This window comes from Schistocerca gregaria, chromosome 1, assembly GCF_023897955.1.
Source record: "Schistocerca gregaria isolate iqSchGreg1 chromosome 1, iqSchGreg1.2, whole genome shotgun sequence".
NCBI classification, from domain to species: Eukaryota; Metazoa; Arthropoda; class Insecta; order Orthoptera; family Acrididae; genus Schistocerca; species Schistocerca gregaria.
Window position 1 is genome coordinate 1,185,241,959 of NC_064920.1, and position 27,107 is coordinate 1,185,269,065.

A 27,107-nucleotide genomic window follows, 5' to 3' on the forward strand; every position below is an offset into this window, starting at 1 on the left:
AGTTTGGAAGGTAGGAGACAATGTACTGGCAGAAGTACAGCTGTGAGGTGGAGTCGTGAGTAGTGCTTGGGTAGCTCACAGTTGCTAACTGGCCAGTGAGTGGTTCCGAAGGTGTCGGATGTGCGGTGCGTTCGGTCTGCTAGGACAACAGCAGACTGGCGTGGTGCGATGGCAGAAGCAGACACTGAGGGAGCTAGCTGCTGGGACGCCAGCGAACAATTTATGCCAATTAACACTGTGGACAGGAAGCGAAGGCGGCGTGCAGTCGGAGTCGATGCTGGGCACCAATTGTCGGCTACGACGGGACTGTCCGGGAGGCACAACTTAAAAAAAGAAAAAAGAAAAAAAAGTTGGTACAGCACTTGCCCCCGAAAGGCAAAGGTCCCGAGTTCGAGTCTCGTCCGGCAAACAGTTTTAATCTGCCAGGAAGTTTAATACCAGTGCAGTTTTTGGTGGGAAAAGCGATGTCATTGAGTGTTTCAAGCATTTCGAAGCTGCGGCAACTGAATCACTGGCAATCAGTTCAACAAGCATGTAGTGCCCTCGCCCGCGATGGTAGTGCTAAACGGATATGTGCAAGGTCAAACGCCGAGGTACCGATAGATGTCTCTACGGTCCCGCTACCATGACAATGTTGATGACATCATGGCAAAAAGCAGATGGGTGGTACCCTATACTTCAGTTATAAGTAATTTTCGCTGCATTAAATTCAATGTCGGAGTAACAACTTTGTAATGTTTTTTTAGAAAGAAATCACTGAGTATAAATAGCAGGTGCAGTGAAAGGAGTTTTAGTCGGGCGTTAAGTTCCAGCGGTCTACGCGTGACGTACGCCTCTACCCGGCGCGTTTGCATGTCGGCCACTCGACGGTATGTGGTTAACCGCCGCTTGCTTGGGCCTGTTGCAGGTGCCGGCCGCATTTGCTGATGGCGCTGCTGCAGGCGGACTGTCAGCGCGGCTTGCTGACGCTGCTGGTGCTGGCGGCGGCGCTGACAGGTGAGTGGCTGAGGATTAGCTGCGACCCCGAGGAGAGGTGTCGGCTGTCCGTGTAACGGCACCGCGCCAGGTGACGAAGCTGTGAGAGGGACATCGGACAGCAACAGTCTAAGGTGTGAGGGCCTGTAGGTTTGAGATTAACTACGAACAGGAAAATATTTATTTTTTTCAAATTACTAAATGAACAAGTGGTGGATACGTATGCGGGGCGCCCCCTCTGTAATGCTATGTGAGCCTCACTGCCCTTTTTTTAAAACTCTTTTGTGCCTAATTTTATTCTGAGAAGCTCAGTAATGTATGTAAATACTGTAAATGTAAACGTGATTCAAGAAGTACATGAAGGGAAATGAAGCGCACCTGGACAGGACGAAACTCTTTTGCGCGCAATCCCCTCATCAATGTTTTCGTTGTTGTTGTGGGCTTCAGTCCTGAGACTGGTTTGATGCAGCTCTCCATGCTACTCTGTTCTGTCCAAGTTTCTTCATCTCCCAGTACCTACTGCAACCTACATTCTTCTCAATCTACTTAGTGTATTCATCTCTTGGTCTCCCTCTACGATTTTTACCCTCCACGCTGCCCTCCAATACTAAATTGGTGATCCCTCGATGTCTCAGAACATGTCCTACCAACCGATATCTTCTTCTAGTCAAGTTGTCCCACAAGCTCCTCTTCTCCCCAATTCTATTCAATACCTCCTCATTAGTTATGTAATCTTCAGCATTCTTCTGTAGTACCACATTTCGAAAGCTTCTATTCTCTTCTTGTCCAAACTATTTATCGTCCATGTTTCACTTCCATACATGGCTAGACTCCATACTAATACTTTCACAAACGTCTCCCTGACATTTAAATCTATACTCGCTGTTAACAAATTTCTCTTCTTCAGAAACGCTTTCCTTGCCATTGCCAGTCTACATTTTATATCCTCTCTACTTCGACCATCATCAGTTATTTTGCTCCCCAAATAGCAAAACTCATTTCCTAATCTAATTCCCTCAGCATGACCCGATTGAATTCGACTACATTCCATTATCCTCGTTTTGCTTTTGTTGATGTTCATCTTATACCCTCCTTTCAAGACACTGTCCATTCAGTTCAACTGCTTTTCCAAGTCCTTTGCTGTCTCTGACAGAATTACAATGTCATCGGCGAACCTCAAAGTTTTTATTTCTTCTCCATGGATTTTAATACCTTCTCCGAACTTTTATTTTGTTTCCTTTATTGCTTGCTCAATATACAGATATAATAGCATCGGGGAGAGACTACAACCCTGTCTCACTCTCTTCACAAGCACTGCTTGCCTTTCATACTCTTGTAACTGCCATCTGGTTTCTGTACAATTTGTAAATAGCCTTTCGCTCCCTGTATTTTACCCCTGCCACCTTCAGAATTTGAAAGAGAGTATTCCAATCAACATTGTCAAAAGCTTTCTCTAAGTCTACAAATGCTAGAAACGTAGGTTTGCCTGTCCTTAATCTTTCTTCTAAGATAAGTGGTAGGGTCAGTATTGCCTCACGTGTTCCAACATTTCTACGGAATCCAAACTGATATTCCCCGAGGTCGGCTTCTATCAGTTTTTCCATTCCTCTGTAAAGAATTCGCGTTAGTACTTTGCAGCTGTGACTTATTAAACTGATATAAAAAGATAATTAATTTACTAAAAAAGGACTGTTAATCTGTATCTTGCCGAAAGAGGACGTGTTGCTAAGGCGTCGCTCAGAACGTATTGTTACATTTAATGAAAATTGATATTTTAGTGACAAAGCCGAGTAAAGTGTGTGTAAGGGTTGCCAAACATTTATGTACACAAATTTTCTGGGAGTGAAGAATATAAATATCTTGAGGTTGGAAAAGGAGATGAACTCATTGTCGTCGAAGTCTATCAATCAACAGAATTGTAAGTGTACAAAGTTCACTAAAATACAGGAAAAGGAATGCATTCTCTATATTAACAACCTCTCATAATTTCTTAATTACAGTAATTGGATTATGTTCTTGTACAATAGTATGGTGCTGAACTCCACTGAGCAATTTTGATGTAGCAGGACGTGTAGTTTGAAGGAAATTTGTGTCCAAGGCAACCTCCTGTTCTAACGAAAAGCAGATTGCTGTTTGATGTTATTTACCTACAACAGTGGTCCCTTAGGTATGAAAAGCTACGAAAACTTGGGCTCAAAGCTATCCGCAATACGGCCAAGTAACTAACAGAGTCGTATTTTAAACTTTAAAAAACAATAACTTCCTCCAAGTTGTAATACGTCACCAACTGGGGCAGAAGCTGATCGATCATGGAGGCAGCAACCAAAATTCAGGTACCAGTGGCGACTTAAAGTAAAAATCTCAATCAAAAATCAATCCATCTCTGTCTCCAGACACATATATAAATATTCATATTATTAAGATAAAAGTCATTTTATACCTCCCCCTTGCATTTGTCACCCGCAGCGCCCCCGCCAATCAGCCCGAACGCTATTCGTTCGTTTCTTCCGTCAGTCGACTCGACTGTATCGAGTTATCGAGTAGTTGTACTTCCTATGTAGCACGTGCGTCCGCGTCGTCGTATTTTATACCTTAGTGTCTGGCACATAGATAGCTAACACATACCTACGAGGAAAGTCGCGGCCATTCTAGTGATCTCGATACGTTATTGTGTCTGGCAGTTGATCGAGAAAAGTGGCGAATATTTTACTGTTTTATTGTGCAGAGAACCTTCGATATGTAGCGATATAAATACGGACTATTCGCCGAATGGGAAGCTAGTTCACGTTCAGAAGCAGAAATATTAAGAAAGAAGCCGTAGTTGTAGCAAGTGCAAATGTGAAGATTAGTCAAGAGTGAGAGAGATCAACTGAAGAATTAATAATAGTAATTCATAGTAATTTCTCAGTAAAAATATTTTTACGATGTTGTTTGTTGTTGTGGTCTTCAGTCCTAAGACTGGTTTGAAGCAGCTCTCCATGCTGCTCTATCCTGTGCTAGTTTCTTCATCTCCCAGTACCTACTGCAACCTACATCCTTCCGAATCTGCTTAGTGTATTCATCTCTTGGTCTCCCTTCACGATTTTTACCCTCCACGCTGCCCTCCAATGCTAAATTTGTGATCCCCTGATGCCTCACAACATGTCCTACCAACCAGTCCCTTCTTCTTATCAGGTTGTGCCACAAACTCCTCTTCTCCCCAATTCTATTCAATACTTCCTCAATACCTCCTCATTGTTACGATACTCCTAACAATATTTTTACTAATAACGTAACATTGATGCGTATATCTCCGGCCATAGCGACTTTCGAGAAGATTCCTAAAAACGCGTTGTTACTATATAGGCCGTCTATCGAATGCACTATAAAGGAATGGAATCGACAGTAAAAATTCCACACACTTAAACTGCCGGATGACGTCATCACTGGAAACTCGCCCTTATATTATACGTCGTAAGGTACATATTGGCTTGTCGCTTTCACAGTAGGTATTTGTTCACACTACAAGTCTGGAAGCGAACATTTTGGCAACGAATGTTCTCGAAACAACCGAACCACATATATAAGGAAAGCAGAGTCAGTTTGAAAACTGCAATCGTCGCGATAGCTTGAAAGTGATAAAAAGTCAACAACTGTGGTTATTGGGTGTTACCACGGACTTAGTGTTGTGCTGAGTGATATTAGAAATGTGCGGAGTCTGACTGTGTGTGTTTTAATGCTAAGAGTAATACTGTAGTTTTTTCAACACTGCGACGTACAAAGACATGGCTGAGGTCGACAATGAAGGAAGTTCTACTTATGGCTTAGCTCTGTTGAACACTCACCCTGACGTTGATTATCCTATTGACGATGTAATTAACCAATTTTCCAGGAAGAATGAGCGCATAGAATTCATCATTTATGGAGGAGAACCAAAATTGTAACTTTTTCATATCATAAGATGGCATTGTCTTGTATATGTGTGTAATGAATTTAAACTAAGCTTCCTTAAACTTTGGATGTGACTTGATTACTTTTTATTACGGTAAAAGTAAAGGTAGCTCAAGATATCCTTAGCACCCCCTCCTTGATGTTTTTCTGTATCCGCCACTCAAATGAACTAGGTTCGGATCGCATTCCCACTCACCTCTTGGTTTGACTCAGTACTCCAGAGACATAAAGCATTTGTTTCCGCGTGAAAGAACATTCTCAGTGTTCCAAAGATTACAGCTGAGAAATGTAGTGACGGAAAATTAATGTAAAAGATGCAGACTCATTCTCTACATGACTCTTTTCTCAGTGCGTAATTGTATCTTAGTTATTATGGGCTCATTCAAAAATGGTTCAAGTGGCTCTGAGCACTAAGGGACTTAACATCTGTCGTCACCAGTCCCTTAGAACTTAGAACTACTTAAACCTAACTAACCTAAGGACATCACACACATCCATGCAGGATTCGAACCTGCGACCGTAGCAGTTTCGCGGTTCCAAACTGAAGCGCCTAGAACCGCTTAGTCGCACCGGCCGGCTCTGGGCTCATTCCCTTATGAATTACATGCATTAAATTTAATTCGTGCAGAGGCAACCAGAGCAGGCAACCACAAAATACATCCACAGCGAGTGCACAGCAATATCTACAGTATTCTAAATATAAATTGAGAGACACTGTAGTGGAGGACCAGCACCATAACTTAAGAAAATCACCAGGTGTGCTAAAAAACAGGATATAGTTTAATACGCTGATCGTATGTATAGCCAGCGCACAGCTAACTTACAATAAATATATCTATAATATTAAAGTGTCAATGTCTGTAATAATAAATTCGTGTCAGACCTTCAATGTTGTCGTAACAGGATCTACACTCCTGGAAATGGAAAAAAGAACACATTGACACCGGTGTGTCAGACCCACCATACTTGCTCCGGACACTGCGAGAGGGCTGTACAAGCAATGATCACACGCACGGCACAGCGGACACACCAGGAACCGCGGTGTTGGCCGTCGAATGGCGCTAGCTGCGCAGCATTTGTGCACCGCCGCCGTCAGTGTCAGCCAGTTTGCCGTGGCATACAGAGCTCCATCGCAGTCTTTAACACTGGTAGCATGCCGCGACAGCGTGGACGTGAACCGTATGTGCAGTTGACGGACTTTGAGCGAGGGCGTATAGTGGGCATGCGGGAGGCCGGGTGGACGTACCGCCGAATTGCTCAACACGTGGGGCGTGAGGTCTCCACAGTACATCGATGTTGTCGCCAGTGGTCGGCGGAAGGAGCACGTGCCCGTCGAGCTGGGACCGGACCGCAGCGACGCACGGATGCACGCCAACACCGTATGATCCTACGCAGTGCCGTAGGGGACCGCACCGCCACTTCCCAGCAAATTAGGGACACTGTTGCTCCTGGGGTATCGGCGAGGACCATTGGCAACCGTCTCCATGAAGCTGGGCTACGGTCCCGCACACCGTTAGGCCGTCTTCCGCTCACGCCCCAACATCGTGCAGCCCGCCTCCAGTGGTGTCACGACAGGCGTGAATGGAGGGACGAATGGAGACGTGTCGTCTTCAGCGATGACAGTCGCTTCTGCCTTGGTGCCAATGATGGTCGTATGCGTGTTTGGCGCCGTGCAGGTGAGCGCCACAATCAGGACTGCATACGACCGAGGCACACAGGGCCAACACCCGGCATCATGGTGTGGGGAGCGATCTCCTACACTGACCGTACACCTCTGGTGATCGTCGAGGGGACACTGAATAGTGCACGGTACATCCAAACCGTCATCGAACCCATCGTTCTACCATTCCTAGACCGGCAAGGGAACTTGCTGTTCCAACAGGACAATGCACGTCCGCATGTATCCCGTGCCACCCAACGTGCTCTAGAAGGTGTAAGTCAACTACTCTGGCCAGAAAGATCTCCGGATCTGTCCCCCATTGAGCATGTTTGGGACTGGATGAAGCGTCGTCTCACGCGGTCTGCACGTCCAGCACGAACGCTGGTCCAACTGAGGCGCCAGGTGGAAATGGCATGGCAAGCCGTTCCACAGGACTACATCCAGTTTCTCTACGATCGTCTCCATGGGAGAATAGCAGCCTGCATTGCTGTGAAAGGTGGATATACACTGTACTCGTGCCGACATTGTGCATGCTCTGTTGCCTGTGTCTATGTGCCTGTGGTTCTGTCAGTGTGATCATGTGATGTATCTGAGCCCAGGAATCTCTCAATAAAGTTTCCCCTTCCTGGGACAATGAATTCACGGTGTTCTTATTTCAATTTCCAGGAGTGTATTTAGAGGCTTCTATCCTTAGGCGCCACCTCATTGCCTCCACAATGCAGGCGTCCATCAAGTGACATGTGGCTGCGGGCAAGTGTATAAAGGCGAAACGGGAAGAACTGTTAAAGAACGCATTAAGGAACACGAACGGCACATGCGGCTAACACGAAGTGCTAAATCGGCAGTACCGGAACATCATGAGAGCAGTGTCTCTGACATCGATTTTAATAACGTACGTTTAGTGGCTAAAGAAACAAACATTTATAGAAGAAAGGTAGAGAATCTTTTGGAATTTCTAAGAATGCATCTAATTTCAATAGAGAGGACGGCTATAGGCTTCCGGCATCGTGGCTCCCCGCTAACAAGTAGTGTGTGTGAGCGGCATAAACAACGGGCTGCAAGTCACCTCGGCGGACAATAACATTTTGGGTAAACATTCCGCCTCTCTAGCTCTGACCGTTTCGATTCTTACCACTGATGACGACCAACCAACAGCGGTAGCAGGCATTTCAACCAATAACACTTCTCCAGCATAAGTGTGGAATTGTGCCTTTCTATCCAATGAAGATGGGACGCCAATGGTATCCACAAGAGATGAGCTACCAACGCCCCTTCTTCTACATCAGAGCGGGAATTTTAGCCAATGACTATGGCTCACTAACGGAAGCCATATGAATTTTAAGCAATAGTATCACTTCTCCAGCACGAACAAATGAAAACTCCCCCTTTATAAGAAGACGCGACACTCGTCTCTGACAGTGTTCTAGCAGTAGTGGACAGCAGAAGATCCTGAGGAAGATCCCAGCAGAGGGGTCGAAACAGTCGATTATTTTAGGAGAAACATGACGCGGCCTAATAACCCAGACTATTTTGACTTCAAACCAAAAATGCTTACACGAAGGGTAAGACGGAGGACGTATGTCATCCAGCCAAATGAAAGGGCAACTACTCACATAGGACCAATACCAACATTTGGCTATGCTGTGTCTGTCTCACCTCCTCAGACTCTGGTGCCTTACTCTCGTTGCAAAAACAACTAAACAATGGTAATTCTAAGAGGAATAGATGGCAGTTTTCATCCGCGTGGTCTACATCTACATCCATACTCCGGAAGCCACCTGACGGTGTATGGCGGAGGGTACCTTGAGTACCTCTATCGGTTCTCCCATCTTTACCAGTCTCATATTGTTCGTGGAAAGAAGGATTGTCGGTATGCCTTTGTGTGGGCTCTAATCTCTCTGATTTTATCCTCATGGTCTCTTCGCTAGATATTCATAGGAGGAAGCATTATACTGATTGACTCCTCGGTGAAGGTATGTTCTCTAAACTTTTACAAAAGCCCGTACCGAGCTACAGAGCGTCTCTCCTGCAGTCTTCCACTGGAGTTTATCTATCATCTCCGTAACGCGTTCCCGATTACTAAATGATCCTGTAACGATGCACGCTGCTCTCCGTTGGATCTTCTGTATCTCTTCTATCAACCCTATCTGGTACGGATCCCACACCGCTGAGCAGTATTCAAGCAGTCGGCGAACGAAGTGTACAGTTACATGCTTCCTTTGTTTTCGGCTTGCATTTCCTTTGAATTCTTCCAATGAATCCCAGTCTGGCATCTGCTTTACCGACGACGAACTTTATATGATCATTCCATTTTAAATCACTCCTTATGCGTACTCCTAGATAATTTATGGAATTAACTGCTATATTGTAGCTAATTGATAAGGGATCTTTCTGTGTATTCGCAGCACATTACACTTGTCTACATTGAGATTCAATTGCCATTCCCTGCACCATGCGTCAATTCGCTGCAGACCCTCCTGCATTTCAGTACAATTTTCCATTGTTACAACCTCTCGATATACTACAGCATCATCCGCAAAAAGCCTCCGTGAACTTCCGATGTCATCCACAAGGTCATTAATGTATAATTTGCATTGCAACGGTCCTACGAGACTCCTCTGCGGCACACCTGGCATCACCCTTACTTCGGAAGAGTTCTCTCCATCACGAATGACATGCTGCGTTCTGTTATCTAGGAACTCTTTAATCCAATCACACGATTGGTCTGATAGTCCATATGCTCTTACTTTGTTCATTAAATGACTGTGAGGATTGTATCGAACGCTTTGCGGGGTTAATGAAAATGGCAGTAATGCCGGCCGATACAATACATGCCACGTAGCGCCCCCCTCGATGCGGATCGGTGACGACCCGTGGCTGGCGCGCCCGCCGCAGTGACCCAGATTTGGACGGACCACTGAACAGCGGGCTCCTTACTGCGGCTGATGGCAGCGTTTGGTTCTCACTCCAGGCGACCCCGCGGCGCTCTCCGGCACTTTGCCGCGCCGTTACGAGCGATCGTAAAACGCAACTGCCGCCGGCATCTGTTCCGTGGCGCGGGCGCCGTTATCGAGGCACGCACGGCCTTCCCGAGTGGGACCACCGCGAAACAACGCAGAGGCCGGCCCTGGTGCACACCGCAGCAGCTGAGCTGGCGTCTCAATAACGGCGCGGCGGGCCCCGCCTCTCCACACAGACTGCCCGAGCGCGGCCGGAACACCAGAGGCCGCACGTCACGTCCCACCATCTGCTCCGGGTTGTTCCATGCGCCCGCACGACACTTTTTCATATTTTGGTACCACTCGGTGTTCATGGGAATGACTTTAATACAAGCCCCCGGTAATACTCCAGAATCCCAAATCCACAATTTCTGTCTTGTGGTTATTTCAGGCACGGATTTAGGTGGGGCTAGGGATATTCCTTGAGGCACAACACCCTCTTCCCCCCGCCCCTCAAAAAAATTTGCTTTCCTCGAAGCAGTCAAGGTCACGAATGCAGAACCCCTCGGCACGCAACAGCGCAACAAATATACATTAATGCATGTAAGGTCCTAATGGTTCAAATGGCTCTGAGCACTATGGGACTTAACTTCTGAGGTCATCAGTCCCCTAGAACTTAGAACTACTTAAACCTAACTAAACTAAGGACATCACACACATCCTTGCCCGAGGCAGTATTAGAACCTGCGACCGTAGCGGTCGCGCAGTTCCAGACTGAGGCCCCTATGGCAAGACGCAGTCAATACCTTCGCTGCGCAGTGCCGATGGTACGGTTATCCACGACTGTGCCGCTAAAGCGGAGTTATTGAACGCAGTTTTCTGAAATTCCTTCACCAGGGAAGACGAACGGAATATTCCAGAATTTGAAACACGAACATCTGCTAGCATGAGTTTCTTAGAAGTAGATACCTTAGGGGTTGCGAAGCAACTCAAATCGCTTGACACGGGCAAGTCTTCAGGTCCAGATTGTATACCGATTAGGTTCCTTTCAGATTACGCTGTTACTATAGCTCCCTACTTAGCACTCATATACAACCGCTCGCTCACCGGTAGATCTGTACCTACAGATTGGAAAATTGCGCAGGTCGCACCAGTGGTGAAGAAGGGTAGTAGGAGTAATCCATTTAACTACAGACCTATATCATTGACGTCGGTTTGCAGTAGGGTTTTGGAGCATATACTGTATTCAAACATTATGAATCACCTCGAAGGGAACGATCTATTGACACGTAATCAGCATGGCTTCAGAAAACATCGCTCTTGTGCAACGCAGCTAGCTCTTTATTCGCACGAAGTAATGGCCGCTATCGACAGGGGATCTCAAGTTGATTCCGTATTTCTAGATTTCCGGAAAGCTTTTGACACCGTTCCTCACAAGCGACTTCTAATCAAGCTGCGGAGCTATGGGGTATCGTCTCAGTTGTGCGACTGGATTCGTGATTTCCTGTCAGGAAGGTCGCAGTTCGCAGTAATAGACGGCAAATCATCGAGTAAAACTGAAGTGATATCAGGTGTTCCCCAGGGAAGCGTCCTGGGACCTCTACTGTTCCTGATCTATATAAATGACCTGGGTGACAATCTGAGCAGTTCTCTTAGACTGTTCGCAGATGATGCTGTAATTTACCGTCTAGTAAGATCATCCGAAGACCAGTATCAGTTGCAAAGCGATTTAGAAAAGATTGCTGTATGGTGTGTCAGGTGGCAGTTGACGCTAAATAACGAAAAGTGTGAGATGATCCACATGAGTTCCAAAAGAAATCCGTTGGAATTCGATTACTCGATAAATAGTACAATTCTCAAGGCTGTAAATTCAACTAAGTACCTGGGTGTTAAAATTACGAACAACTTCAGTTGGAAGGACCACATAGATAATATTGTCGGGAAGGCAAGCCAAAGTTTGCGTTTCATTGGCAGGACACTTAGAAGATGCAACAAGTCCACTAAAGAGACAGCTTACACTACACTCGTTCGTCCTCTGTTAGAATATTGCTGCGCGGTGTGGGATCCTTACCAGGTGGGATTGACGGAGGACATCGAAAGGGTGCAAAAAAGGGCAGCTCGTTTTGTATTATCGCGTTATAGGCGAGAGAGTGTGGCAGATATGATACACGAGTTGGGATGGAAGTCATTACAGCATAGATATTTTTCGTCACGGCGAGACCTTTTTACGAAATTTCAGTCACCAACTTTCTCTTCCGAATGCGAAAATATTTTGTTGAGCCCAACCTACATAGGTAGGAATGATCATCAAAATAAAATAAGAGAAATCAGAGCTCGAACAGAAAGGTTTAGGTGTTCGTTTTTCCCGCTCGCTGTTCGAGAGTGGAATAGTGGAGAGATAGTATGATTGTGGTTCGATGAACCCTCTGCCAAGCACTTAATTGTGAATTGCAGAGTAGTCATGTAGATGTAGAAGCGCTCGGCCACAGCGGCCGGCATGTAAGGTTCGCCAGTTACGCAAAACACTGTTTTTCCTAAGTTCCCAAACAAGTTTCAGCACCTCTGTATCATCATCAGTGGGTTTCTGTTTTATTTAATCTGTAACTTGAACATTTCACTAAATTATTACAAAACTACTCGAATATTTACTTCAAACAACAATTTGTTTCTCTTAGTTAACATCTTTACACTCGGTTTGCTTGGATTTTCGGGACCACTTGTGTATTATTTATTACAGGTTGCTTGTCATCTGCAACAAAACGATGTTTACAAGGAATTTCGTTGGGAGATAAGGGGACATTGTGTATCTTATCCCACCAATGTTAAATTATCGAATTTTGTGACCCATTACCTTAGAGACATTTTAAGATACCAACTTACAATTTTCCATAATTATTGAATGCACCTTTCTAGATACCTTGAACTACAACTATTACTAAAATTGTATTGTGGGGTATGTTACCTTTTTTGTAAATAAATGATTGTAAAAGCCGGCCGCGGTGGTCTCGCGGTTCTAGGCGCGCAGTCCGGAACCGTGCGAATGCTACAGTCGCAGGTTCGAATCCTGCCTCGGGCATGGATGTGTGTGATGTCCTTAGGTTAGTTAGGTTTAAGTAGTTCTAAGTTCTAGGGGACTAATGACCACAGCAGTTGAGTCCCATAGTGCTCAGAGCCATTTGAACCATTTGATTGTAAAAACAAAACAGCTCAGGAAATTTTAATTATTCTAGTTCCATATGTGTTGCATCTCACACTTGGCATTCTGTAAAAATTTCATGTCTCAACCATCAGTACTTTTTTACAAAATGGGTCATTTATTGCAAAAAATATAGTTGAGTGATAATGAGGTTTAAAACATTTTTTATTACAAATTCTTATACAGACTTACAGTTCTGCGTCTTTTATGCACTAGAATTGTCCTGGCCCATAGACTGTGTCTTCTTCAGTGTCACAACAACCCAGAGCTTGCCTCCTTTTCTTTCTAGCATCTTTTGGCATTTACTGAGCAGCTAACTCTGCTTCACGTACACAAAGCTCGTCCAGTTCCCGCAGTCCTTTAGCTGTGTTCTGTCCAAATCCTACCCCTAACCTCTTTCATAGTTCACACCATTAAAAGTTAGCACAGCATCAGATACTGCTAACTTTAGAGTGATAAGGCCAACAAATACATTTTGAGGCACACAACATCATTGAAGGACTCATTCACATTCTAGGTCTTCCCATGTAAACACTTCTTTAGTAGCTCAGGATTTGCCAAATCTCTGTAAATAGGTTTGATTGCCTAAATTACTGCAAAAGCAAGAGAAATTTTAATTGTAAATTTATTCAGGGTGCCAGAAAATTCAGCCTGCTTGTATTTACACCAAGTGTTTGGTGGAGATGGACACAAATCATGACATGGCTTTTCATCGGTTGATATTCGATGAAAGAAAGTGCTTCATATAACTTTTTTCATCTTCTCTACATTGTCACAGTTATCTCTAATGGTCTTCCCATAATATTCCTGTAATTCATCAACTACTTTGTCCATTAGTCTTCCAGCACATTTTATTGTCTTCCTGTCAGACAGTTTTGTGTTCCCCAGCTTGGTTTTTAGGTTATGCACCTGTGTCCCCATCCTTTTCTTGACATGTCCTACACACTCAAGTTTTTGTATAGGAATATCTTATAGCTTACTGTTTTGTACTGCAATGAAAGACTTGCTGCTTCCATCACCTAAGTAATTCCCATACCTGACATCTCTCTCCTTCTGCGAATGGTGGAAAATGTTAACTGCTCCTTTTACCTCAATTCCTCCACTTGTGCCATCATAATTTTTGTGCACTGCTGCTTATGAAGTAATCTGTTCTACTGGTTCACTGTTCAACCTTGGCAGTACTTACTGACAACTTGAAACTCGAAAACTTTTCCAGTGTCAATACTTACCAAAAATGTCAAACCATTTTTAGATATAAGCCCACGTTTTTGCCAGTATCCATCAACAGCGATACTGATGTCAGTTCACCTTCAGTTTCTTCAACAGCTTTTGATGTAGCAGCAACCCTTGAATCTTCAGTCACAGCATTTAAAGAGTCCCCAATTACTGTTATATATTTCATATACCTAGAAGATGGTTTTGTCAAACTCAGCACAGTGCAGAGAACATTACCAACCGTTGCTCCTTTACTAATGCATCTAAGGCCATAGTCCCACATTAGTGGTATACAATCATTATCGAAACACTTTGATGAAGAATAAAATGCTTTTTCGTTTTTGCACTTCTGACATTTAATAATTAATTTAGACACAACACCTATTCTAGTTCCAATATCCTCATAAAGTTGAACTTCACCAGCACAAAGACAGCAAGAGACAGTTTCAGAAAGAACTTGTGCAAGGACTTGTACATCAATAATGACGTTGTCCATAAGATCATTGCTTTTACCACTGTCACTCATTTCTAAAGTTACTTTCCTTTTCGATGAACTAGGAGGCGTGCAGAAACATTGTCATGGTTCCCTTCGCTATTAGCACAATTGTTATCATGTACATCAGAAGAAAATGTAGATCTCACATATCTGTCACCCGCAAATTTGCGTTTCTTGTAGTTACTTTTACGCTTATTCATTTTATTTACGTAAAAAAAGCAATAAAAGTTAGCTTACTACAAAAATAGTCCATAATTACATTACTTTCTACGAGAACTGGTATTAGAAACGAATGACTGATTTGTTTATTCGAAATGCCAACTTCTGAGACGTAGCAGTAGGCACAAAAAAAGCAATTCACAGCCTTCTAGACTGTGTAGTTCCCTAGATATGACTGCTCAACTGTGGCAGTATATGTGCAGCTGCGAAATTTGACAGACGCATGTCAACATTCAAAATATTATTTGAAGGTCTCACAATTGTCTGATTTTAATGTATTATATAAGAAAATGATCAGAAAGTCCAAAGTTCAGTATGGAGTAAGAAACAGAAAATGTCAAATTTCAACCAATTTCGCATACAATGTCCCATTAACCTATCATTTTTTGCTTTAAAAGTAATTTAGTATGTCGCGATATTTTGCGCCTATATTCGTTTTTACTTGCGTTTTTGAGCAGCAAGCCCTTTTTTCTCAGCATTGTGATGAGCTGTTGTGAAGCACACATAAAAGTAACACATATTTTCACACATATAGTCTTAAAAGCACTTTGCACTTCATTGAAACACACTATAATGGTGGTTGTTTGCCCCACCCCAGTCGATGTTCATTTGCTTACCAGTGAGTATGGCGCCAAATCTCAATTTTGTTTATATTTTATCTTTGTGTGTGTGTGTGTGTGTGCGTATGTGTGTGTGTGTGTGTGTGTGTGTGTGTGTGTGTGGTTAGACCTTTTAGCTACTTGTGCTGCCTTTTCTGTAAATTTCCTTTAATATGTTAAATACTGTTCCCTTGTAGAGTGTAGTGCATTCATTTATGACCTGTTTTCCTTCTGCTATTGCATTCTATTTGTGAACGTTTTCCTGAATGGTCTTGTTGCTGTACATGCTGTGGCTGAGTTTTAGTATTCTTTAATCTGTTTCTATTGTGGTTGGTGGTGATTGTTGGCTATTAAGTGGTCAGCAAATGTGCTATGGGAGCTGTTGCTTTTTAAAGCTCTGAGATGTTCTGAATATCTGGTTTTAAAGTTTCTGCATCTCCGTCCTATGTATATTGACTGGCAAGTGTTGCATGTGAGTTCATATATTGCTGATCTATAAAATTTATACGTGGGTATTTATTGTGTTCGAGGGCCAGAGTGGCTGAGCGGTTCTGGAACCGCGCGACTGCTATGGTCAGAGGTTCGAATCCTGCCTCAGGCATGGATGTGTGTGATGTCCTCAGGTTAGTTAGGTTTAAGTAGTTCTAAGTTCTAGGGGACTGATGACCTCAGACGTTAAGCCCCATAGTGCTCAGAGCCATTTTAACCATTTTGTTACTTGTGTTCTGATCTTTCCTCTGTTGTGTTCTCTGTTCTGTATCCAATTTGGAGTCTCTGTTTCTTTAATATGTTGCCTACTCAGTGAAGAAATTTGTTATTGTAGGTGAGTATGTGCCATTTCGTTTTGTGTTTATGTTGTCACTTTGTTGTGTCTTGCGTGTGGTCATTGTTTGTGTTTCGCGTTGTTCTGTGTTTGGTGAGGACTTTTATGTGTGTGGTATATTCATTTCTGCAATATTCTGCAAATAAATAAATAAATAAATTAGTGACATGAACGGAATTCTAAAAGCATCAAACCTCTCATATGTTAACACCGAACATGGAACCGAAATATCGAAAAGTTCGGTAAAGAAAAGAAAACCTGTCACGCCAGCCTGTTACACATTTGTATGAAGCTGCATTAAGATCCGTCCATATCATATGCGTGCTCCATGCCCTTTGTGGATCAGTTTACAAATGTTATTCTTACCTTTTTCACATTACACAGACACAATTTATTAATAATAAATATACAGACATTTTCACATCAAGTAGCTCAGAAAAATGTCTTTTGTTTTCCGCACATTATATTCGTTTCACGTCTTGTTATTGCAGTAATTACTATTTCTTTCATTGGGGAGATAGAGTTACAGAATCATCACTACAGTTTGATCATTATCATGATCACTTCTTCTTATTATTATTCTTATTCGTCTGCTTTAGCATCTTCTGTTGTGTCTGGGAAACCTGCATACTAGGTTCGCTAGAATAAAGAACCAAATAATGAGATATATTACAACAAGAATATTACAAATACTTAACTTTGTTAAATGTGTCGCAAGCAAAGGGCGACTTGCAAAATAGTCTTTGCAGTGACTGCTGATCTCTAACAAAAGTCTCTCCTGAACTGCTATTGAAGTGGCTATCGTTGGCGCTGCCTTCCAAGTGCCTAACGTCATAGGTGCTATCTGCCTAACAACGAAGCTGCTATCCAAGTGGGCCGTCACCAGTCGGCTGCGGCGCTAATGCCCTCTTCACCTAGAGGCCGCTACTGCTGTGTTGTCGTCCTGGAAGGGAAATCGACCAACGATTGGCTGACCCCTTCTCACAGCTTTCTCTTCCCTGTCGTTCCCGATTGAGATGCCGGCGCCGGCGCTGTAACATCTTCAGTGTCATTACCTTGGTTGCTTCGCTGCCTTGTTGCTCTTGGGTCATCAGTTTCTTCCTCAGTAATCTCTTATAGAGTTTCTATGTTCGAGGTACCTGAGAATATGGTCATTTTCTCTCTTCTCAGTTTCAGTTAATGGCTCTTCAAAACTATCAGGGCCACTGGGCATGTGAAAAACAAATACATTGGCTTAGGAAAGTGATCAAGCACAACTATTTAACAATGAAATTCGCTAACAGCAGTGTAATTGCGACATTTTAGGTCTTGATAGTAAGCACTTGGGATACAGTTTAGAATTCACGACATTCAGGAACATTTCGCCCCAGTATGTCAATTTTTGAAAGATACATATGGGTCTTGAAGATGGAATAACTGAATACTGAAACTGGCAGTTAAAGAAAATCAGTTATCTCAACTACCGATTGTCAGGTCTTTGATATGCTCTCCTGACCATAAATACAATGACTGAGCATTCAAAAGGTAATGCCAACATTTAACAAATTGATTCACACCGAAGCTGACTCCGGAGACGATTGGTTTCCCAAACACAATACAATTTCATTGAGCATTCTCTCCCTCAGAGACTTTATTACCTCTGCCGAGCCTTCACACTTATTCAGTATTCCACAGAGACAATAACACGACAAATTCTATCCAAGCATTCAGAAAAATCTATCTCTTTTAGTACAATGGAGCAAATCGTGCCAACACAAAATAAAAATAAAACATTTTAATTACATGTGAAATATAGCGATACTTTACACAATTAACAAAAATTAACACACGACTCAGTTTCAGAAAGTGGTTTGAATATTAGTAAATTTGTTGTGTGTTATCTATTGTCAATGTTAGATTTTAAAAATTTTGTTGTCTCTCATGACAAACATACTATAAAGTGAAAAAATTACATTTAACCTAGTAAAATAACTACAGAAAGACCCACAAAAATAAGAATTAGAAAACAAAATGAAGTCTCCTACTTCTCCCTTCTCAGGGGTCTCTAGAAAGTCCAAAAATTAACTTCAACATTATACACACAAATTAATGCAGCACTACGCTTATGAGGTGTGTAATAGGTTGGATGTGGCAGCTGTACTGGGTGAGTTGGTGCTAACAGAAGGGTTGCCTAACATCGTCAGTGGCAGCAGCAGGGTCAGAGGCAGCACTTGTCTCCACTCTATGGCAGCAACCGTTGTGCATCTGGACTGCTGACACACCAGAGATGGGGCATCAGGTGACAAGCTGTCGCTCTTGTTGAAGACAGTTCTCCAGCAGCAGTTATCAATATTGTGGTGAGTGTGAAAAGACGTCAATGGCTTGGTCCAACGCTCTTTAACTCCTTCTTGGTCGTTGCCAGGGGCGTTCCATTCTGCCGAGTCCCAGGCGGTTGCGTGATATCAGGGGCGAGCTTTCATTACCTGCTGGCTGCAGCCAAGGCATTCCTGTGGATGCTTCCACTCTCCCTTGACCTGCCCCTGCGTTATCACATCAACCAGCTGCCTGCCCAGTCACCTCAGGGTGGGGGGGAATGGTTCATCTATAGGTGACAGCTGCTGATGTGACCATGAGGTGACATCACATTAGTTTGTCTCTCGGCCAGGGTGATGGACCTGTTGTGACGTCATGCCGACAGCCGCGCCTGAGGTCACGCTATGAAACCAGCAAGCCCCACCAGTTATGACCAGCCACGGTCTGCTTCTCGCTTGGTATTTGGAACGCTTCAGTCCTCTACACAAGTCTTTCACATGTTTTAGTGCCATATTTTTACAATGAATGATTACAAAAACTCGTACAAAGGAAAACATAACGAAAATATAAACTGTAGTTGAAACTTTACAATATGATTAATATAAAAAAGTGCTTTATTGCCTTCTTTAAGGTAAACAATTTTACTACTGAGGATCGTTTATAAACAAAACGCACTGTCATCGCTAATTAGTTGCATATCTGAAACACATAAACTAATCGTTTCCTAGTTGTGGAGCCATGTTCCTATTGTGTATGTCAGTGTATCGTTAGTTCACCAACACCACTCACGCACCTCAAAGGGCTAAGCCGGTACAGCCTGCACATTTAGGTTTCATGCACTCTCTCACTATATAACACTTACTTCTAATTATACTACCCATTATTAAGTCTAGCTACCTCTAACCCTTTCTACTTTAGGCTAATGAGCTTTGATACTTCTCTTGGTGTCAATTTATTGAATGGTGCTGATGATGTGGATATCTGACGCAGTCTTGGTCGGATCCGCTCACCGCCGTATATACACCCGTTACTGTGCTGTCAGGATAGATCAAACATCAACACGAATTCACCTTTCCTTCTGAAACTAACCAATAGCTCTCAAAAATTTACCTACAGATATTGTCAGTTAATAGCTCCTGCAAAGACGAAAAATACCAGTTTATTAATAATTTGTAGTCGATGTTTCTTTCCTATTCATCTACAAACGTATTACCGTGACTCATACTCCCTGTGCTCACGCCACCTAACACAATACTTTGTCCATGACGCTCCTCTGGCGCTAGCGATCCACATTCGAAATGCCACAAGGCAGACATCGTCAAACTACTGGCGGCTGTCCGTAAGCGATAACCACAAAAGAATAGGTATCACCAGCAAAAAGTATCGCATCATAGGCGATTTTCCAAAGTGTAACCACACTCGAAAACCACTAACTAGAAAACATCGCTCCACTGGCAGCAACCCTAATCGTGCACAGCGAGAAAATAACCATACTCGAGCGTTAACACGCCTGTGGCGAGGACAACCCATGTTCATATCGCGAGATATACACTCCTGGAAATTGAAATAAGAACACCGTGAATTCATTGTACCAGGAAGGGGAAACTTTATTGACACATTCCTGGGGTCAGATACATCACATGATCACACTGACAGAACCACAGGCACATAGACACAGGCAACAGAGCATGCACAATGTCGGCACTAGTACAGTGTATATCCACCTTTCGCAGCAATGCAGGCTGCTATTCTCCCATGGAGACGATCGTAGAGATGCTGGATGTAGTCCTGTGGAACGGCTTGCCATGCCATTTCCACCTGGCGCCTCAGTTAAACCAGCGTTCGTGTTGGACGTGCAGACCGCGTGAGACGACGCTTCATCCAGTCCCAAACATGCTCAATGGGGGACAGATCCGGAGATCTTGCTGGCCAGGGTAGTTGACTTACACCTTCTAGAGCACGTTGGGTGGCACGGGATACATGCGGACGTGCATTGTCCTGTTGGAACAGCAAGTTCCCTTGCCGGTCTAGGAATGGTAGAACGATGGGTTCGATGACGGTTTGGATGTACTGTGTCCCCTCGACGATCACCAGAGGTGTACAGCCAGTGTAGGAGATCGCTCCCCACACCATGATGCCGGGTGTTGGCCCTTTGTGCCTCGGTCATAGGCAGTCCTGATTGTGGCGCTCACCTGCACGGCGCCAAACACGCATACGACCATCATTGGCACCAAGGCAGAAGCGACTCTCATCGCTGAAGATGACACGTCTCCATTCGTCCCTCCATTCACGCCTGTCGCGACACCACTGGAGGCGGGCTGCACGATGTTGGGGCGTGAGCGGAAGACGGCCTAACGGTGTGCGGGACCGTAGCCCAGCTTCATGGAGACGGTTTCGAATGGTCCTCGCCGATACCCCAGGAGCAACAGTGTCCCTAATTTGCTGGGAAGTGGCTTTGCGGTCCCCTACGGCACTGCGTAGGATCATACGGTCTTGGCGTGTATCCGTGCGTCGCTGCGGTCCGGTCCTAGGTCGACGGGCACGTGCTCCTTCCGCCGACCACTGGCGACAACATCGATGTACTGTGGAGACCTCACGCCCCACGTGTTGAGCAGTTCGGCGGTACGTTCACCCGGCCTCCCGCATGCCCACTATACGCCCTCGCTCAAAGTCCGTCAACTGCACATACGGTTCACGTCCACGCTGTCGCGGCATGCTACCAGTGTTAAAGACTGCGATGGAGCTCCGTATGCCACGGCAAACTGGCTGACACTGACGGCGGCGGTGCACAAATGCTGCGCAGCTAGCGCCATTCGACGGTCAACACCGCGGTTCCTGGTGTGTCCGCTGTGCCGTGCGTGTGATCATTGCTTGTACAGCCCTCTCGCAGTGTCCGGAGCAAGTATGGTGGGTCTGACACACCGGTGTGTTCTTTTTTCCATTTTCAGGAGTGTACATAGGTATCGGTGACATGATCGATAGTGGGCCAAGATTCACTATCGGATCACAAGTCAACTTTTGTGGCACCACTCACTACAAATGGTGGAATAAAAAAATATGTGTGAAATCTTACGGCACTTAGCTGCTAAGATCATCAGTCCCTAAGCTTACACACTACATAACCTAAATTATCCTAAGGACAAACACACACACACACCCATACCCGAGGGAGGACTCGAACCTCCGCCGGGACCAGCCGCACAGTCCAAGACTGCAGCAGCTCAGTCCGCTCAGCTAATTCCGCGCGGCATGGTGGAATAGACTGTGCGTGCGTACGCCCTACCGGTAATGCACACAATATTAACGGAATAACCCAAACCATTGTTACATTCTAAGATGAATTCTGAAAAGAATCGAGACTCCAAGACTTGTGGGATTATTTCTGAACCAAAAATTCAGGTTTCCTGTCGTTCCAGCACATAGCTTTGTTTTATCGTGACAGACTACTGTAGAGCAATGCTCAAGTGTTAAAGCAACCAGTTTTATGGTACACCCAAGGGGTTTCCGCCGAGCAGCCGGCATACTCCTATCCACTAAATAAATTTCTTTCTGTTAAACACGAGAGAATACCAGAACGTCACAAATTTGTGAGAAAGTATCAAAGTGAAAATGCTTCACAGTTCTCTATTATTCCAATCTCGTATGGGGCACGGAAAGAACGAACACCTATATCTTTCCGTACGACCTCTGACTTCCCTTATTTTGTCGTAGTGATCGTTTCTCAATATGTAGGTCGCCGTCAGCAAAATATTTATGCATTCTGGGGAGAAAGATGGTGATTGGAAGTTCGTGACAAGATTCCGTCTCAACGAAAAACGTCTTTCTTTTAATGATGAGCCGACCGTTGTGGCCGAGCGGTTCTAGGCGATTCAGTCCTTAACCGCGCTGCTGCTACGGTCGCAGGTTCGAATCCTGCCTCGAGCATGGACGTGTGTGATGTCCATAGGTTAGTTAGGTTTAAGTAGTTCTAAGTCTAGGGGACTGATGACATGACCTCAGATGTTAAGTCCTATAGCGCTCAGAGCCATTTGAACCATTTTTTTAAATTTTGTCCAGCCTAAATACTGTATCATTTCAGTGACACTCTCTCCCATATTTCGTGAAAATACAAAACGTGATGGCCTTCTCTGAACTTTTTCGATGTACTCCGTCAGTCCTATCTGGTAAGGATCACACACCACGCAGCAGTATTCTAAAAGAGGGCGGATAAGCGTAGTGTAGTCAGTCTCCTTAGTAGGTCTGTTACTTTTTCTAAGTGTCCTTGGTTAGCCTTCCCCACCGCATTTTCTATGTGTTTCTTCTAATTTAAGCTGTTCGTAATTGTAATTCCTAGGTATTTAGTTGAATTTACGGCCTTTAGATTACAGTGATGTATCGTGTAACCGAAGTTTAACGAATTCCTTTTAACACTCATGTGGATGGCTTCACACTTTTCGTTATTTACGGTCAACTGCCAATTTTCGCACCATTCAGATATCTTTTCTAAATCGTTTTGCAATTTATTTTGATCTTCTGATAGCTTTATTAGTTGATGAACGACAGCGTCATCTGCAAACAACCTAAGACGGCTGCTGAGATTGTCTCCCAAATCGTTTACATAGATAACGAACAGCAAAGGGCATATAATACTACCGTGGGGAACGCAAGACCTTCCGTCAATTACTACAAACTGTGACCTCTCTCACAGGAAATTGCGAATCCAGGAACGTAACTGAGACAATATTCCATAAGCATGCAATTTATCTACAAGCTGTTTGTGTGGTACTGTGTGAAAAGCTTTCCGGAAATCCAGAAATACGGAATCAATTTCAAGTCGCTTGTCAATAGCACTGAACACTTCATGCGAATAGCCTCGTGCTAGTAATCTGGCTGTCCTAGCCTCATCTTTAGACTCTATCGCTATTTCTCGCGTCTCATCTGATCTTCAACCTTCGCTTTTACACTCTATTTTCTATCCAGACCTTATTTACGGTTTCGACAAATTCAGCAGACCTCTTTTGAATTTTTCTTAATCTCTTTCGTAACTTCGTTCTGTCTCTTTTTCTCCTTGTCTTGTCACTTTGGAATTTCCCTGAATTAGTAGAGGATCTCCTGTCTTTGGTCTTCTTCCTGCAGTCACTTTTCTTCCTTTTCCTTCTTCTCTTTTTCCACCTCCTGTCGTCTCTTCTCTGCCTCTTCCGTAGAGTGAATGATCGACTCCAACTAAGTACCTTCAGTAACATACCCTGGACTAGAAACACGCAACTCAACTGCTCTATAGCGCCTTGCCGGGGAAATCAGTCTGTTACTTTTCCTTACTGCACCCCTTTCCTCTGTATTTACAGAACCTTTATGACTGCCACCTCGACATCGTTATCAAATGGTTCAAATGGCTCTGAGCGCTTTGGGACTTAACACCTGAGGTCATCAGTCCCCTAGAACTTAGAACTACTTAAACCTAACTAACCTAAGGACATCACACACATCCATGCCCAAGGCAGGATTCGACATCGTCATCACTTTCATTTCCTGGTGTAACGCCGGAAATGCATATCCTCCTATTTCTATCTATTGTACTGCAAATTTTCCCCTTATTTCGTTACCTGAAGATATGACATTTCTGTGTCTATATTATGTCGATGTATAATTGGTTTGTTTCGTAAATATTATTTGTATTTTTACGCTGGGTCTTGCCTAGGGAAAACTATGCTATCGAACGAATACATCGATAGGTGGTGTGGAAAACCAAAGTGTTTAGTATCTTTGGTAGTGTTAACTCTGCCGCGTGGAGCGCGGGCAGAGGGAGTGTGGCTGGAGGAGGGCAGTGGAGCAGGTGTGTTGTGTGACGCTCCCGCGAGTTGCCGCGCTTTCGGGGTTTGGTAGCATGAAATTGCGCTCGACTTGCTATGATAGTTTCTGACACGGGGTCGCGGACGGGAAGCATTAGCTGGCGCACACCAAGAGCCCGTTCGCCTGGTGACCGCGTCGAGAAGAAGGCGCGCCAACATCCAGCTTCTGCAACAGCAACGGCCGACAATGAGTGACTGTCGCCACTTCCTCGATCGACGACTCTAAGCCTTCAATCAACCAACAAGGAAGACTAAAAGCATGTAAAGTTTTACAACTGTATGGCAGACGTCAGCTTTTCAAACTGTTCAAATCACAAATTTACAGCAACTTAGCTTGAACCTATGTTGCTCATTGTCCCAATTGCATTTCCAAGCAGGGTCCCTTCCTTTTCCGGAATGAATCCGAGTGTCGTTCAAATTCATACGCCAGCATTAAAGTAATATCATTCCATATCACTGCTTTAATTTCAATGTTCAGTTAAAGTATTCATAGCTGGCTACAGTATTTAGATTGCACAAGCACAAATTAAGAGTGCCAGTTTTGTTACCATATTTTAGCTTACCTGTGACTGCAGCTCAGCTTGGTACGTACTAAATTTTACTATTGTTAATCAGAATCATTTAATTAAAATTCAAAGTTAAATGTATTATTTCTAAATTGCGTAGATTCAAGTAGCTTTGAAATGATTGTTGAGGTAGCCCAAGACTAACCTTATTTTATTGAATTTCGTAGTGCTTCAGAAACAATGTTCACTGTTAATTTCAGTCACTAAATTAACCTTCAATTTGTCAGTTTTATTAATTCTTTTGCTAAATAATGTCAGAATGTAGCGAAATTTATTACTTCTGACAAAAATTCAGTTTACACAACAGTTTGTCAACCTTCAATTGCCACGCTTTTAGTGCTAATTATATGTGCATTAATCTTTCATTTTCAGTTATATTAGTAGTTGTCCATAGGACTGGCGACCGTAATTTTCCCCAAATCTCAAATATCTAATTAACGCCAGATAATTGTTAAAGTTACGACGCCGCATTTACTTTCTTTATTAAGTTTACCCTTTTTCAAAATTAATTTACACCAATTTTATTTGCATTTTTCCTTTCATTTAGATGTAACCCTTCCTCCCTATTTACCGACAGATTAACTTCGGTGACGATCGCTTTTCCCAAATTTCCATTAGGTGCACGCAGTTTAATTTTTCATTGTCATTAAGGTCGGTAAGTGAGGGGGAGATTACACTGCGTAAGCTGTACCCTCATCATCGGAGCATTCTACACTCGTCATTTGTGCCCTGTTTGCAGAGTGATGTAAATGAACTTCTTCCGCTATTCTGTCTTGTTCGGCATCAATGGCTGGCTCCTACTCTATTTTGAACGACATTTGAGGGCAGCCTTTCTCACTACACACGAGAGCTTTGCTTCTCGCAAGCATTCAAATAGATTACTACTTCCGCAAGTTTGCCAATCTAATGCATCAAGCGCCGCAACTCTCTTCTTCTTTTAAATAATGCACACATTTATGTCAAAGCCCATGAAACAAAAAACCTACTCTAATATGTCGCACACATCCCCATAAGCAAATTTTTTCCACGAAGGCTTGCAGAATGCTGTTAGCAACGACGCAATATCAGACAAAAAGCAACGCAGAAGTCACTGACATGACACAATCAGATACAAACATACAAAAAATAAAGAACGTACACAATACATACACTGAAATAAAATGATTACAATTTGTAACAAATTGCTGAAATACATCGCATATCGCCAAACCCTAGTCGAAATCTAGTCAGTGCAGCATAGTCTCACACTGAAAAGAAAACAGTGCCTAAGATAATCCACTAACTCACAGAAGTGCCATGATTCGAGATCCTGGCCAAGGGACGTCAATTGCACGCCGTCACTTGCTTTAATCATAAATATATGAGTAAGTCATGCTAAATATTAGTATCCTTACATAGAGAAAAGTATTATCTTCTCAATAACCTCCAAATAGTCAGCTAAACCCTTCATTTTTATACATGGATTTACTCAAGGCCCTTTTTTTTGTCTATACCTGCGACCACTTTCAGAACTCAAATTAATTAATGTAATAAGATTGTACCTCAAATTGCTGGATACCACCATAATAAAATGAATATCTGAGGGTGTATGAATGAGAACAGTAGCTTATTTAAGTTCGTAAACTAATGAAAAATTATATTCATGCTTTTATAACTACAACTACTTGATTAATCTTACACGAATAATGACAAGTTTTATTCATGCTTTAATAATTAGAACGGGTTGATTAATCTTACACGAAAAATGACAAACGCAAACCTGAAAACGGATGGTGTTTGACTGACAAAACATATATTGGGGTGGAAGCTATACAAATTCTCTACACAAATTCTCCCCTGAATTAATTCCTTTCACAACTCAATCTAACTTTGTTTACACGAATCCACTGTGAGGCCCTACTCTATTCAGGTGGAATCAACTACGACCAAGTAATCACAAACTATGGCTCACCGGAGAACCAGTTGTAATATTGTGACCTGTCCACGAAAATCTGGCGTTCTGATTACCATACCGCGGGAAACTTCACTATCAGAGCCCTGAAATTCCGGCAGATTTCAATGCGAGGTTCACCCGTTCGCTGTTCTACCCAAACCAATTTACGTCACAGGGTACGACTGTGCATGCTAGAATTGTCAAACGTCAGACGGCTGACTCAGGACCTGGAACTGTCAAACGTCAGATGGCCAACTCTGGACAAATTAGTTCAACCTCGAGACACACGATATGTCCGAGATGATATGCAGTTCCACGGTCGGTACAGTGGGAAATCGCCACTGATTCTTAGTCCACGACAAGATACACACCGAATCTCATCCACTAGGGAAAGATCTGAAGTTCTTCACCAGGAGAGAACAAAGAAAACAAAGAA

The 27,107-nt window shown here is 43.5% G+C and overlaps 1 protein-coding gene across 1 annotated transcript in view; it reads left to right on the plus strand.

The window, feature by feature from the left end:
• Nucleotides 1–27,107, plus strand: part of LOC126284516 (Down syndrome cell adhesion molecule-like protein Dscam2) — a 1,260,408-nt gene that overhangs the window by 213,007 nt on the left and 1,020,294 nt on the right. The window contains exon 2 of the mRNA XM_049983498.1: nucleotides 908–996. Coding sequence (XP_049839455.1) covers nucleotides 927–996 — 70 coding nt within the window. The 5' untranslated portion in view covers nucleotides 908–926. The remainder of the gene's footprint in view (nucleotides 1–907; nucleotides 997–27,107) is intronic.